The sequence below is a fragment of the Melanaphis sacchari genome, unplaced genomic scaffold (assembly GCF_002803265.2).
Source record: "Melanaphis sacchari strain LSU unplaced genomic scaffold, SCAv2.0 Contig137_pilon_pilon, whole genome shotgun sequence".
NCBI lineage: Eukaryota > Metazoa > Arthropoda > Insecta > Hemiptera > Aphididae > Melanaphis > Melanaphis sacchari.
In genome coordinates, this window is record NW_020270575.1 from 2,022 (window position 1) to 19,157 (window position 17,136).

General features: G+C 36.0%; 2 protein-coding genes across 2 annotated transcripts; one reads left to right on the forward strand and one right to left on the reverse strand.

The window, feature by feature from the left end:
* Positions 1-7,620: 7,620 nt before the first annotated feature.
* LOC112591536 lies at positions 7,621-9,792 on the reverse strand. Its single transcript, XM_025335380.1, has one exon. The coding sequence runs from the start codon at positions 9,790-9,792 to the stop codon at positions 7,621-7,623; it is 2,172 nt and encodes a 723-aa protein (XP_025191165.1).
* Positions 9,793-12,220: 2,428 nt separating this feature from the next.
* Positions 12,221-14,006, forward strand: LOC112591537 (zinc finger MYM-type protein 1-like; the record flags this gene model as incomplete). The annotated part of the gene is made up of 2 exons (XM_025335381.1): positions 12,221-13,271; positions 13,386-14,006. Coding segments are annotated over exons 1-2 (1,672 nt in total), but the record flags the coding sequence as incomplete, so codon positions are not given.
* Between the last annotated feature and the right edge of the window lie 3,130 nt (positions 14,007-17,136).

Below are 17,136 nucleotides of genomic sequence, written 5' to 3' on the forward strand. Positions count from 1 at the left end.
TTCTTGATATTTTTACAACATTTGGCGCACCAGCGATTCTACAAAGTGACAATGGCCGAGAATTCGTAAATAAAATAATAAACGAATTATGTAATATGTGGGAAGATTTAAAAATTGTACACGGAAAACCAAGACATTCGCAAAGTCAAGGGTCCGTCGAAAGGGCCAATCAAGATGTGGAAAACATACTTGCCACTTGGTTACAAGACAATAAAACAAAGAAATGGAGTGAAGGACTAAAATTTGTTCAATTTATGAAAAATCGATCATTACATCATGGAATAAAATGCAGTCCATATGAAGCAATGTTTGGATGTAGCGCTAAAATTGGATTAAAATCATCGGCACTTCCAATATTAATAATTAATAAATTAAAAACTGAAGAAGATTTAGAGGAGGCTATTACATCATTTACATCCATGAATACTGGAGATCATTGTGAAGTTGATGAAACATTAATTGAAGAAAAAATAGATAATAGAATAAATAAAATAATTACTGTAAGAACAGAGTCAGTCGTAAATTTAAAAATTCAAGCTAATCGAATGAAAGAAGAATCCGAAAAAAGATTTTGTGATGCAAAAGTGGGTGAAACCGTCAAAATCAAAATACCTGATGTAGACAGAGCTCGCAGCGACCTTCGTTGTATTCTTGGAGTTATCCTAGCAGGTAAAACGCGAATTTTATTATACATTTAAGTATAATACACATCATTTTAATATTTTAATTAATTATTTTAGTTCATGACAATAACTATAAGATAGGAACCACCGAAGGAAAGTTGGAACACACATATAGTCGTAACCAGTTTATTACGTGCAAAGAAAAATTGATAATTGCAGAGGAGGTACCTGATCTAACAATTACATTACGAGAAGCAGCGAGGAAATATTCAAATTTAGGAGGACAGGGGTTTGATAGGTGTAATTGTACCCAACAATGTTCAAATAAAAAATGTAAATGTAAAGCGGCAGGGAAAAAATGTAATTCGAAATGCCATTCAAATAATAATTGCAAAAATAAATAATTAATATGATGATATTTATGTATTGTTTGATGTAATTGTGATAAAAAATGTAATGATAATTTTAAAAAATAAATAGTTAAGGTAATAATAATAATATTCAAATAATAAAGTAATTAATAAGATTGATAAGATTAGAAAGGTTTATAATTATAACATAAGAACTTGGTTTATATTTCAGTTATCGATTTGTAGCTGTCGGGGACGGTTGTTGGTCGGCTGTTGTTCGCTCGCTTATCGTTTGTCGTTATCAACTGACTTTTGACCTCGACGGTCGACTTTAATGCACCGTGCACGTATATTATATTTGCGTTTAGTTTCGTAGATTTTGTATTTTATAGTTGTGTAACAATGTTGTGTAACTCATGCAACGAAGACATCTTTGATGATGATCTTATAACTTGCTCTACATGCAATGAATACTTCCACTTTATGTGTGTCGCGCTGAAAGAAAGCAATTTTCGAAGAATGTCAAAATTAACAAAATCTAAATGGGCTTGTAATAGTTGCAAGTTCCCTAAAAATAACAGATCTTCACCGACAGCGAATGCAACACAGTTAAAACCCCCTGTTCCCGGCATTACCAATGAAAATTTTAATAATCTAACTGATTCAGTAAATTTCATGAGCGACAAGTTTGACAGCCTTGGTACACAATTACAAGAATTACTATCTACAATTAAGGAAATGAGAGAAGAAAATCGAGTATTAAAGGAACAAAATAATAAGTTTAACAAAGAAATCGTACTATTGGTAAACCGTGTAAATACATTAGAACAAAAGGCTCTTGAAAATTATATTGAAATTATTGGTGTACCAGAAATCAAGGACGAGAACTGTTTAGATACAGTAAAATTAATCATAACAAAGTTGGGAGTGGAAACAACGGTCAATAAGGCATATCGAGTTCCTTCAAAAATCACGAGTAAACCCAGGAAACTTGTAGCCGAGTTGAGTACTCGTCAATGCAGCAGCAACATCATAATCAACTCAAGAAAGAAAAAACCGACTGGAAATATGTTTCACGAAAATTGGGGAATGGAAGCAATTTATGTAAATAATTATTTAACTATCTTTAATAGAAACCTGCTCTTTAAAACTAAGGTTTTTGCTCGCGAAGCTGGTTTTAAATTTGTTTGGTTTAAAGACTCAAAAGTATTCATAAAAAAAAATGAAGATCAGAAGGCAATTCTAATCGAAAACGAAACCTCCTTAACTAACTTATAATAAATTTCCAGGTAAATGATCTCCTTTTGTATAAATATTTTTTAATTTAATCGTCATGGAAAATAATAATACTATTGAAAGCCATAAATATAGAACAAACTATTTTGAGTCCTTTTCTGAATATGACTCATATGTAAATAACAAAGATAAATCTCTTTTAAATATTATATGTTTTAACATAAGAAGTGTGAATGCACATTTTGACGAGTTGCTTTTATTTTTAGAAAATGATGTAAATAGTAAAAAAATTGATGTAATAGTGTTAACTGAGACATGGCATGACTCACTTTCTTGTCACTATATGATATCTGGTTACAGTATAATGTTTACTAGTACTAAAAGAAACCAAAATGATGGTATAATAATTTTTGTGAAAAATCATCTAAATACGGACTTTTATGACTATGACTTTTTAGAACATAATATTGTTAAACTATCGCTAAAAATCGACAATTTACCTATAACCATTATATGTATATATAGATCGCCTTCGTCGGACTGTATAGGTTTCATTAATTTATTAAAATATGTTTTAAATAATTTAAATTTAAATTCAGGTGTAATTACCTTAATTGGGGACATGAATATTAACATAATTGGTGCACAAACAGTTAATAATTATGAGTACTTAGACCTTTTATCGGAAAGCGGTTTCTGTTCTTATATAAATATATTTACTAGATTATCAGTGGGTCAACAACATTCGTGTTTAGATCACGTGTTCATTAAAGATAATTATAATTCACCAGTGAATATAAATGCAGGTGTTCTACTAACTGATATAACTGACCATTGTTCAATTGTAGTAACAATTCCTATACCTGTGAAAGTTAAAAATAGTACTAATATTATCAATGTTATAAACTATGAAAAACTTAAACAAATTTTGTATAAAGAAAAATGGACTGGGGTATACGAATCCAACCCTTTAAATGTATGTGTTACTAATTTTCAAAATATAATTATGAAGGCCATTGATGAATCCATATCAACTAAAAATATAAACTCTAAAAATAGGAAATTGAAAGAATGGATGTCCAAAGGTCTTTTATGCTCAGTACGACACAAACAATACATTTCAATGAAGTGCAAAAAAAACCCAAACAATGATAAGCTTGCGTCATACTATAAAAAATACAAAAACATCTTCACAAATCTAATTAGGCTCGCTAAAATTAAATTTTACGAGGAAAATTTTAGAAAAGTGTCGTTTAATCCCAAGTTAACGTGGAAATTGATAAATGAGATTACTGGTGGCAATTTAAAAAATAATGATAAAATCAAAACTATAATAATGAATGATAATGTATTAAATATAGATGACAATCCAAAGGAAGCATCTAATATGTTCAATAAATATTTCATAGACGTTGGTAAAAGTTTAGCTAAAAAATTCAACATAACATCTAATCTAGTTTTAAATAAGTGCGATAATAATACTCTATGTTCTTTTGATAATATTTTCCTAGAGAAAATTGATGTGTCAGAGATAAGAATAATTATACAAAACTTAAAGGATGATACTGCAGCTGGTCATGATAAGGTAACAGTTAAAATGTTTAAAAGTATTTCTGAATTAATTATTGCTCCACTTGTCTATATTTATAATTTGAGTATACAAAATAGTATATTCCCGGATAACTTTAAAATTGCAATTATTAAGCCTCTATTTAAAGGTGGCGACCATAAAACCATAAGTAATTATAGACCAATATCAATGTTAACCAACTTTTCCAAAATATTTGAGAAGATAATCAAATTAAGGCTGATGTCTTACCTCGAGAAACATAACTTATTATCTAAAAAACCAATACGGATTTCGACCAGGCCTGAGCACTGAAAATGCCTTATATAATGCAACTCAATTTTTATATGATTCTTTGGACAAGGGTCTAAGAACGATTGCTGTTTTCATAGATATAGCTAAGGCTTTTGATACTATACAACATGATGTCCTACTACAAATTCTACCGAATTTTGGTATTAATAACAAAAGTCTCCTCTGGTTTAAGAGCTACCTCTCTAACAGACAACAAATGGTGAAATTAAATGAGGTTATTAGCAATTCCAGTTCTATCGAATATGGTGTACCGCAGGGTAGTGTTCTAGGTCCTATTTTGTTCATACTATACATTAATGCGGTCTGTGATTTAAATATTGATGGGAAAATAGTGACCTATGCCGATGATACCTGTCTGTTATTTTCGGAAAAATCTTGGGAAGGGGTATACCTCAAAGCAACAAAAGGTCTCAACTTAACGTATAAATGCATAAGTGAACTAGGTTTAACTATGAATAACGATAAAACAACGTATATGAAGTTATCTATAAATAAAATCTCAAATGATGAATTTCCTTTAATAATTCATAATTGCAAAAATCATTTGATATGCGATATGCAAAATTGTAAACAAATTAATCAAGTTTCAAAAATTCGTTATCTGGGTATTATTATCGATAATAATTTGAGGTGGAACTTCCATATTAATAATTTAATAGGGAAAGTTCGATATGCATTATACAAATTCGTTAAACTTAAAGATATCTTACCAGTACAAACTTTACGTATCATCTATTTTGCTTTCTATCAGTCTATCTGTCAATATGGCCTTTTAGTATGGGGAGGTGTCAAAGACAATTTTTTTAAATGTCTTCAAAATAATCAAAATAATATATTGAGAATAATATTAAATAAAAAATCTTTAGTAGGCTCAACAAAAATTAATTACATAAGTTTAGGTGTTCTTCCAATAAGATTTTTATACAAGAAATTTGCAATTCTATTTACGATTAAAAAATTAATTAATGACACTAACAACACACAGTTTTCACAGTTAATAGAACATAGAGCATATAATTTACCTGTTAAGTACACGAAAAAATCTTTTGGGCAATCTTTTGTTGACTACTTAGGACCAACCTACTTTAACCAAATGCCAACATTATACAAAAAAAAAATGCATGAAGGACGAATAAATGGGAAAAAATAGTCTATAAATGGCTATTCTCAGAATTAGTTATTCCTTAAATAAAAGTCCGTATCTTGGTGTACATTTTAATTTTCTTTCTTTTTTGTATTTAATGTTAATATAATTGTTTTTTAATTAATTAGGAATAATGATAATTTGAATTTCAGTTACTTTCTCTTCACATATTAATATTGTTTGTATAATTAATTGTATATTTTTTATTTGAATTTTAATTTATTTTTATCTCACCTATACTGTAAAACAATTTAACTGATCGGTCCCATGTACTTATATGCTTCTGTATTTTATTTTATTTTGTTTTTATCTATTTTATTGTTTGTTATTGTTGCTAAATGATCTATCCAATTACTTACCTAATTTTAATTTTAAGCAATCTTATATTATTACTATTGTTAACTCTCTACTCCATCACAAGCTTTAGCTTAAAGGAGTAGATATATTTCTTTATTTTATTTGTATAATTATATTATCTAAAAATAAAGATATTTTAAAAAAAAAAAAAAAAAAAAAAATAACATTTTAATACAATATGATACAAGAGTATATAAAGAAAAAAATAACATAAAGCAGGTATAATATAATAATTGGGTATCCCGGACAACCGTTCACCGTTTCTTTTTATAAGAGAAATTATGTGTGCTTGACACGGAATAGCGAAGTGGTAGAACGGTGGGTCGGACGCCCCGAGTGGCAAGGGGGGTCCACGGGAACACAGTGCTGGGATGACGTTAGGTTTTTACGTTTGTGAGTAACTTTACCAACTTGACTACTGGGCGTGTGATCACTCCGGCGCGCGTGAGAATTCGGGCGACTCTAACGTGACCATCGGCCCCAGGCAATAACTCAGTTACGCGGCCGAGGCGCCACAATAGCGGCGGACTCTGACTATCGATCACGACTACCATCTCATTTATATTCAAATTAGGGACACTCTCAATCCACTTAGACCTGCTTTGAAGAGTGGTCAAGTACTCGGACGACCAACGTCGCCAAAAGGAGCGGTGGCATTGGTCGATTAATTTCCATCTATCGGAAAGGGCGCGAGCCTCCTCGGGACCTGATCGCGGCGGCACGGCGAGTAATGGTTGGCCAATTAAGAAATGTCCCGGAGTCAGACACTCTAGGTCATGCGGATCGGTCGAAGCGGGTGTCAACGGGCGTGAGTTTAATATCGCTTCTATGCGGGTCAACACGGTAGTGAACTCTTCATAAGTGAACACGTGTGTCCCTATTACGCGAATCAATAGCCGTTTGGTCGATCGGACGGCAGCCTCCCACAAACCTCCAAAGTGTGGAGCGCTAGGAGGGTTAAAATGACAAATGCACATGGCACGACAATTAGCGATGGCACTCTGACCTTCAGGGCTCTGAATCAATTTGCGTAATTGTTTGTCGGCGCCTACAAAATTAGTGCCGCAATCCGAGTACACATCGGCTGGTAACCCGCGGCGAGCCACAAAACGGTCGAAAGAAGCTAAAAAGGCGTCGGTAGACAGTTCCGTCACCACCTCTAAATGCACCGCTTTGGTGGTAAAACAAATAAAAACGGCAATATAAATTTTATAGCTGCGGGATTTGCGTAATCGCGACTCCTTTAATGGTAGAGGGCCCGCATAATCTACGCCCACCTGATCGAACGGTCGTTGCGGCTGTATACGCGCGCGCGGTAAATCGGCCATAAACGGGTGTGTCGGTTTTGCATCAAATCTCACACACACAGTGCAATTTATCAGAACATTATGCAATACTGACCGGAGAGATATCACCCAATACTGACGCGCAATCATTGCAGTCAAAACACGCGGGCCCGCATGGCCCGTTAGTAAATGCCATCGGCGACACAACAACAACGCAAAATGCGATCATTTGGATAGCAGGACAGGGTGTTTGCAATCGTAGTGTAACAATGAGTGACGTAAGCGCCCACCCACGCGAATTACGCCGTCAGAATCTATGAACGGGGCTAACCGCGCAACCGGTTTCGAAGAGATGCGAATACCCGCCGCCAACTCCTGTACCAACTTAGGAAAATGTACGCGTTGCGATTCTGCAGCCAATGCGCGTGCGGCACTGTCTAATTCATTTTTTTGTAAAAATACGGGGCCGTTCGAATCAGAACTTGGTGATACCCCACTCCGCCTTAAGGTGACACTATGTTGACAAGCTTTTACAAAGCGCCGCATGTACGCAACTACACGCAACATGCGGTCAAAGTTGGAGAAACGTATGAACCACTCCTCTCCCTCGTCGTCGACACGCGTAGTACACGACACGACGCGTAATTCGGGTAACTCACACACAGGCAGCGATGGACGACACTCATCCCACTCCAACGGATCGGTGTATGCGATCGGGGGGCCGCGCCAATATAATTCTGCGCTATAACTGCGCTAGCGTCGCCGGCGTTACGCCACGAGATGCGCAATCCGCGGGATTCTCGGCTGACACAATGTGTTGCCAGGGACAATCAGGTAATAAAGAACGAATTTGATGGATCCAATTGGATACGTAAATTTTAAACGATTCGTGGGGGGCGGTTAACCATGACAGCACGATAGTAGAATCCGACCATGCCTGTAGACCGATAATGTCGAGTTGCGATGATAATATATTTTTAATGCGATTTAACCAACGGGCTAATAATACCGCGGCATTCAGCTCTAGACGTGGAACAGTCAATGACTTCGTCGGAGCTAATTTGGTCTTGGTACCAATTAGAAAAACGGATCGATTGATTTCAACGTTCAACATGCGTACATATACAACGACAGCATAACCGGTCTGCGACGCGTCGCAAAATCCTAACAGATAACAAGGCGCGCCACGGTATGCGTTAATATGTCGTGGTACACGAATATTTAATAGCGAAGGTAATTCTGAAACAAACGAAGTCCACTCCGCATGAATGTCGGCCGGTAGCGGGTCGTCCCACGCGATGCCGTGTCGCCACGTTCGCTGCATAATTGATTTTGCCAAAAATACGACGGGGCCAAAAAAACCTAACGGGTCGAAAATGCGCGCGACAAGAGACAAAATCCCGCGTTTCGTAAAGACGGGCGACGGTTCGAGACTTAGAGCACAACAGAAATAATCATCATCGGGGTGCCAAGCTAGGCCCAAAACTTTAGTGCCATAACCGTCGTCATCCCCGAACGTCATAGGTGCGCCCACGCAATCGGCGACCGGAACAGCTTGTAATACGGCTGGCGTGTTCGACGCCCACTTTTTTAATTCTAGCCCCGATTTACCCAAAACCAAAATTAGATCCGACTGAAGTTTCAATACGTCGGATATCGTATCTGCACCGTCACAAATATCGTCGACATATGTTTGATATTCGAGCGCGTTACGTACGCGGTCAAAACCGTCGCAATCGGTAGACGCGATTACTTTAAGAACTCGTAAGGCGAGATATGGGGCACAGTTTACGCCGTACGTGACGGTGTTCAATTCAAATTCACGTAATTCATTATGAGGCGAGGCGCGCCACAACACATGTTGGAACTCGCGATATTTGGGTAGAATTAAAATTTGCCGGTACATCTTACAGATGTCCGTCGTAAAAGTAAACTTGTGTACACGAAAGCGTGTTAGGACGTCCACAATGTCCTGCTGTAATTTAGGACCAGACCACAAACATTCATTCAACGACGGTCCGCGAAAACCTCGGGCAGATGCGTCGAATACAACTCGAATTTTATGCGGATCGACTTCCGAGCGATAGACGGCATGGTGCGGAATTATATATCGCCCCGGAGACGTTGCCACCGACATATGTCCCAAGGCGATATATTCGGACATAAAATTAATATACAATGATCTCAATAACGGGTTCGCGGACAGTTTTCGCTCGAGCGCATCAAAACGCCGCACGGCTATCTCGCGAGACCCTACTTGGGTTTCAGCCGATACGCGGAACGGTAACGGCACCGCGAAACGACCCGACGGCAGGCGCGTCATTTCATCATGAAATATCTGCTCGCAACATCCATCACTAGTGAACGTGCCGGGCGCCATTTCTGATTCCTCGACGTGCCAAAAACGCTCCATTATCCCCTCAATGGACGCGGTCATACAAATCGGAAATGACTGATACGAGTGATTAACTCGGTCAATGACCGGACCGATAAGAATCCAGCCAAACACCGAGCTAAAGGCTGCAGGTAATGTTTCGTCGATCGACACTTTTCGACCGTCCATGATAGACCCGTATATGTCCCCTCCCAATAACAGGTCGATCGGCGACGTCAGATGAAATGACGGATCCGCGAGTGCAAGATTAGAGAACCGGTCTTTTACAGACGCGGCGAATGGTTTTTGCGGTAAGTCGCTTGTTATAGTGGGCAACACCCATGCCTGAACAGGCAACACCGGATCGGACGCAAACCTCGGCTGTACTATGCATTCTACACGACCTTGGACTTCGGCGACTTTTGTCCCAGACAAACCGCTTATCGGCGCAGTCCAGCGCGACGGTTTTAATCCTAGTCGTTTAACACACGCGGCGGTGATTATACTGACTTGTGACGCGCTATCAACCAGCGCCCGCATTGTCAGCACCGAGCCGGACGTATCTCGCATATGCACAAGCGCGGTACCTAAAACAACGGCATTCGATGGATGGGGTGACGGGGGCCTCACAACGGATGCACACACAGATGAATTGACCTGTATCGGCGGTTCCTCCCCACCATCTCGCTCATCGGATGGCAAATGGAGAAGTGTATGATGTTTACGCGAACATTCTACACAATTTGGTTTCGCTTTACATTTCGGGACCCAGTGACCGACACTCAAACAATTGAAACATACACGATTCTCTCGCGCCCACCGCGTTCGGTCTCCGGCCGCCCAAGACTTAATCGCATACACGCGGTTAACGCATGTGAACCGGCACAACATGGACAATTCCCGTCTTCCTTAGCAGTTACAAATGACACCGGACGAGACCCTTTTGATTTCCCATAGTGATCTACACTCTTACGGACTGTGCTTATCGGCTTTCCCCCCTTAACTTGAACGACAGCGTTACCAATCTTTCCGGAGTCAGCGACGTTCTCCAATATAGACACGCGCGTGCGAACAAACTTTAATAATTCAACTATGGACGGATAATCAGCCGAATTACTTGACTCGAATAATTTACGCGTAACAACAGGCAAACACTTAAAAGCAATTGTAAATAAAATGAATGACCCCAAGTTCGGTACGTTTAATGCTTCCAACAGCGAAATACTTTCGTTTACCGTACCTACAAAATTGTTAAGGTCTTGTAACGACTCTTGCGACATGTTCGGCGTGCTTAATAATCGATCAAGTAACGACGTGGCGACTAATCGTGGTCGATAAAATCGCTCGGACAAGAGAGACAATGCGAGATTATAATTTTCCCCAGTCACCGGAACACCACGTATCGCGTCGGCCGCTTCACCCGTAAGACACCCGATTAAGTAGTACATTTTATCTAAGTTAGATAGCATGGGCCGCGCGTCCACTTGTTCTTTAAATCTATCACGGAACGTGGGCCACAGACGGAAATCTCCGTCGAACTTGGGGAGCGGAATTTCCGGCAGTCGTGACAACGGATTTTGATAATTTTCCTGAGGAAAGTCAGTCGATCCTAACCTAGTCTGAAGGTACGACATATCGATTGCCTCAACGCCCTTGGGTATTAACTTCGCCGCCGCGACCTTGCACTCACTAATACATTTACGTATTTCAGCTGTCAACCCGACATCACTCGTGGATAGTCTATCTAAATCGGTTAAACCGTTCATCACCGCATCATCTTCAAATCTAAATTGCGTCCACAACGAATTCCAAATCGGCAGTTAATGGTACGGTCGGACCCAAGTCGGTTCTACAACCGTAGTGCTAAACTATGCACGGCCTAATCTTCCAGCGCTTTCATTCGAACGCCTGAGTTTTACAGCCTAAACGCCGAGCACCACGCACACCATCAGTATCAGTCGCTGCCGCCAAAATAGACAGCAATTGCCATACCACGCCATTTCGTGAGACTAAATGCCTTATAAACACTGACGTTTAACCCAGCACTGTGTGACCACGTGAGTCACGCCAATAACCCAACAGCACGCAACACCTACCGAACCAACACAAAAACGCTGCTGAACCTTATAATGGAACACGCCTGCTAATAAAATGTTCGCGTTGCCGTTACTTATTCTGCGGTTAGCGGCAACGACTCGCGTTTAGTGAGGACGGAAGGTTAATAAGTACTTCAATTTATTATATATAATTGATAGGTACCAACAACAATATATTATAATAATATAAACATCAATTGGGCGCCCTAGATTATACAGTAGATATAAGTATAATAATAACAGTAGAAATAATAATAATTAATAATAGTTTAAGAAACGGCCGCACACCTCGAATCAATTATATGTATATAAAATATGTTTGGTACTGTACTAATAGGTGTAAAAAAACTTATAGACTGGTGGCAACAGCAAACAGGATCCTCGAACAATGTGTTAATATTTCCACCTCGTGAACCACCGAGGTTTGAATAAACTTATAAGATGTAGAATTGGTGAGCCAACGCAACGATGCATTCGACTCGACCGTTGGGAAAAGACAAAAGGCTCAGAATAATATGACAAGTTGTCGGCCGACAAGTTCGCGGTCTGGTCTCCAGACGTAGAGGGAGTTTGCTGGACTTATCTTATCTAGTCGTCACATTTGTAGAGTCCCAGCAAAAACTTATTAGGCGGTAATTGTTCCGCGTTCGAACATACATATTTATTATTTATAAATTTTTACTTATGGGGATCTGCAAAATTCTGCACACAGGGAATACACTATATACATATAATAAATATGGGTCGACAGCCTATATTAATTGTACACTGACCTGCATTTTATTTACGTATTTATATAAGTACACATTTATTAAAAATATAATTAAAATAGGTACTTTATTTTCATTCTATTGGTTATTTAGACACCTAATATGGCAGATAAAGGGAAAAAACGTGAGCGGTTGTCGGGTTCACAATACCTCAAGAAAAGATTAGCGCGTGAAGCCGATTTAATGAAGCAAAAAAATTGTTTATTAAAATTTATTACATCAAATCAACCAGAAAAAGACGATCAGAATGAAAACCAAAATAAAGGTGAAGATATTATTAATGATCAAAATATTGGTATGGAGGACGAAAAAGACGAAGAAAATTGTAATGACAGAGAAGAAAATTATGGCACTGAAAATAATGAAGGTCAAGACATTAGTATGGAAGATATAGATAGTAGTAAAAATAAAGTCGATAGTGAGGATCATTTTGGAGTTGTAAATAATGAAGGTATAGATATGAAATATATCAATGTCGTTACTAATGGTGATATTGGTGATAATCTTAACAAAAATTCAACTGATTTTAAATTGATGGATGATCCTAACAAGTGGCCAATGATTGATGACAATTTAAGACTCTACTTAATACAATGTGAACCTAAGCAAATAAATATGAAAAAATACCCTACTAACGATAGTGGTAGATCATTTTCAACATTTCATTATTATAGACGTTTGCCTAATGGTGAATGTATAAAACGTACTTGGCTCATTTATTCAAAATCAAGCGATTCGGTATATTGTTTTTGTTGCAAGTTATTTAATAACAGAATGGTTTCTCTTGCAACAATTGGTAACAATGATTGGAAAAATATGTCAAGTATATTGAACAGACATGAAATGTCACCTATACATAAAAAATTATACGAAGATTGGAAAGAATTAGAAGCAAGATTTAAATGTGGAAAAACTATAGATGACATAAATCAATCAAGTATAAGAATTGAAACTGAATATTGGAAAAATATATTAAAACGAATAATAGCCTTGATACTAACAATCAGTAAACAGAATTTGGCTTTAAGAGGAAAGTCAGATACACTTAACACACATGATAACGGAAACTTTCTAAAATTTATTGAATTTTTATCAATGTTTGATCCCATTATGAAAGAACATGTAAGGAGAATATCATCAGAAGAAATTCATTGTCATTATTTAGGAAAAAATATACAAAATGAAGTTATTCGATTACTAGCCGATAAAATAAAATCTCATATATTAAATGAGCTTAAAAATTCGAAATATTATTCTATAATTTTAGATTGCACGCCAGATTTAAGTAATATTGAGCAAATGACTGTAATAGTCAGGTTTGTAACGGCTATTGAAGCAACCACAAGTAAAAAAGAATACGTTTCTATAAATGAACATTTTATTGATTTTATAGAATTACATAGCACTACCGGTTTAAATATGACAGAAGTTATTCTTCAAAAACTTAAAGAAATGGATATTCCTATTAGTGATATGAGAGGTCAAGGTTATGACAATGGTGCTAATATGCGCGGACATAAGAGTGGTGTTCAAGTAAGAATTCGAGATCTAAATTCAAGAGCTTTCTATGTGCCGTGTAATGCACATTCTTTAAATTTGGTATTGAATGATTCGGCCAGTTGTTGTTTAGAAGCTGTTTTATTTTTTGATACAATACAAGAGACTTACGTATTTTTTTCAGCATCAACACAGCGTTGGGGTATACTTCTAGAACATGTTAAAAACTTAACTATTAAACCGTTAAGTCAAACACGATGGTCCAGTAGAGTTGATGCTATTAGAGCTATGCGATTTCAAGTTGGTGAGATTTATGATGCTTTAAAATATATAATAGATGACACCTCACTCATTGGTGAAACTGGAGTTCGAAGTCGTGCTGAAGCTAAAGGTATAGCTTTGAAATTAAAAAGCTTTAAATTTTTATGTTCTTTAGTAATTTGGTATGAATTGTTATATGAAATAAATATATCTAGTAAATTGTTACAAACAATATCATTAGATATTTCAAAAACGATTTATCAATTGAACAAAACATTTTACTTTAAATATTTTAAATGTATATGTATATTTTATGTATATATTTTTATCTAATAAATCCACCTACTATTATGTAATATATTATACACTATAAATGTTTTACTTGAGTTCTAATTAAAAAAAAAAAAACAAAAACTTGTCTCCTATTTATTTGGAAGAAAAACGATTAGTATACAGGGACGGCAAAATTAAGTTTTGCCTACGTATAAAAAATCACTAGAGCCGGCCCTGGGAGAGAAAAACGGGCGACGTCCGTCTCCGCGACGGACGCGGCCGAGGACCGAATCCGAATGAAAAACGCGCGCGGACGGGACGAAAAAACCCGCTCTCGGCCGTAGTGTCGAGAACGCGACGGAAAGAAGTCTCCGAAAGCCGGAAAAGCGGAAAAACGATATAACAAAAACAAAGAATAACGACGGCGGCGGGAGATAACGATAACGATAACGGCGCGCGCGAGAGATATCAGATAAGAAAGACGATAAGAAAAAATTTTAATTTTCCGATTGGCCAGTACACTAAACTAGAGCACTCTGTCGAAAAAACCCAGGAAGCTCGTTTTGGTATTATATTATAAGACTAGCACCGGTGAAACTCGCTGTAAGTGAATACCCTAGGTCGGTGAAACTCGCTATATGTGAATACCCTAGGTCGGTGAAACTCGCTGTATGTGAGTACCCTAGGTAGCTGAATATCGTTTGAAGTGAATTTCCTAGGTAGGTGACAGGACTTAAGAATACAGCAGTTAGAAAAGTCTAGTATTTTTTTTTTTTTTTTTTTTTTTTTTTTTTTTTTTTTTTTCTGATTTGGTGGCTCTACACTTTGGCGGTGTCGTTTTAAACGCGTAAATAATAAAAGTCTAATTCGAGCGTCTAGTGGTCGGTCATTTCATTAAATTCACAGGTGTAACACACCTTGTCCCGTAGCTTGCCCTGTGCTTTTGTGTATGGAGAAAATGAATAAATACATTAGGAAAACGGCAATTGAGTGTCTAGGTATCAGTCATCTCCAAGGTTGTTTGGGCAATTGGATGCATTTCCCGTGGTTTGCCCGGTACTTTTCACATATATTTAAAATAAACTCCGACTCCGAAAACGGTATTGAGGGTCTAGCTATCAGTCATCACCTGGTGTATGTTACATATTTTAACGCCAAAAGTGGTGTGCAGTCCGGTACGTAAAAAAGTATATGTCAGTTATCATCAATAAAAATTCAGATAAACGCATTTAAACCTGCCAGACAGGCAATCCGACCGCGTACAATGTTGGCGTAAAGGGGAAGTTGTACATGTATTAAGTATACAACGGGATAAATGCATTATAGGAAAGAAGAAGACATGCCAAACGTTAGAAAGGTGTGTATATATTATATATATTATAGGTATATATACCTACACACGTAATTTTGCAATTATCATTGCTGTATATATGTATACATTTCTAATATGTAGTGAGTAAAGTATGTAGTGAGTAAAGTGTGTTCATAAAATTCACCTCGAGTCCAAGTTGTTATTGTCATTATTTTTTAATCACAGTACTTAGCTACATTAATATTTATTCAAAGACTTCTGAGTATCAAAAAACAATGATATTAGATTCCTATCAATCACATTAATATATAATTGTTTATATGTTAAAAAAAAAAAAAAATAGTAAAAATAAAAACAAAATTATATTGTATTGTAATTGTATATAATATATTTATTGTGATATATTATCATATTTATATTCTTTCTTTGATATACATTTTGAATACCATGTTCAGCGTACACAATTGAAATTAATGAAAGCGTATGTATTGTAAAAAATGAATTGACCAACGAAGAACCGCATACATGCATGATTAATCTTTAGTAAAGCAATAACAAACAAATAATAATTAAAAGTTATAAAAGATGTATATATGTATGTGTAAAATATAAATCTGAAATACAATTATTAATGTAATATTCACAAATTAAAAATATTCACAAATTAAATGTTGTAAAAATAGTGTTAAGTTAAATACAAATGTTGTGTGTTTATTAGAAAAAAACTGATTATAATATAAAAAATAATTAAAATTTATGTTTTTTTATTAAAATTATTATTGAAATTAATAGTGTTTAATGAATTTGTTTATATTTAAAAAAAAAATGATAGTTTCACATTAGTTACAAAAAATTTGCTACAAAGTTAATTTGCATCCAGAGTGAACCACATGGAGTTTATTGAAGTTTCTCGTTGTCAATGTATTTACAGTCCATATACACTCTGTATTTGATTTTTTTTTTTTTTTGAATCAAAACTTTACGTATCAAGTGACTTGTTCATTGGCAGTGAGACACATTAATTAATTGTTGAACATACAAAAGTTATTATTTATTAACACACACATGATTCATTAAACTGATATGTGTGAGATGAAATCTGAAACATAAAGTAAAATAAAAAAATTACCAAAAATACAAATAAAAACAAAATCTACTGCAGTAGTAAGTGTACTTACAATAGTTGCAATTGTATGCGTAAGATAAAAAACTGAAAAATAAAATGATAAAGAATTATATTACTAATATATATAATATTATATTATAATAAAAAAAAATAGAAAGTTTAATAATATTTATTGATTGGTTGTTTGACATTAGTTACAAATTATCTCCAAAGTTAATTTGCATCCAAAGAGAACCACGTGGAGGTTGTCAAACTCTCTCTCCGTCATTGAATTGGCTGTCCATAGGTGACCTGTAATCAATCATCAATACATATATCAAAACATAAATAAATAATGTAAAAGAAGAACTTTACATAGATCAGACAGTGGTCACATAGGTTTACCATGGATCACAAAGATCTGACATGGATCACAAAGATCTGACATGGATCACAAAGATCTGACATGGATCACATAGATCTGACATGGTAAACCACACTGTCGAAACAATATCATTTCATAAATAAATATATTGCTGTTCCAGAAGAAATAATATATCTCCTATTATT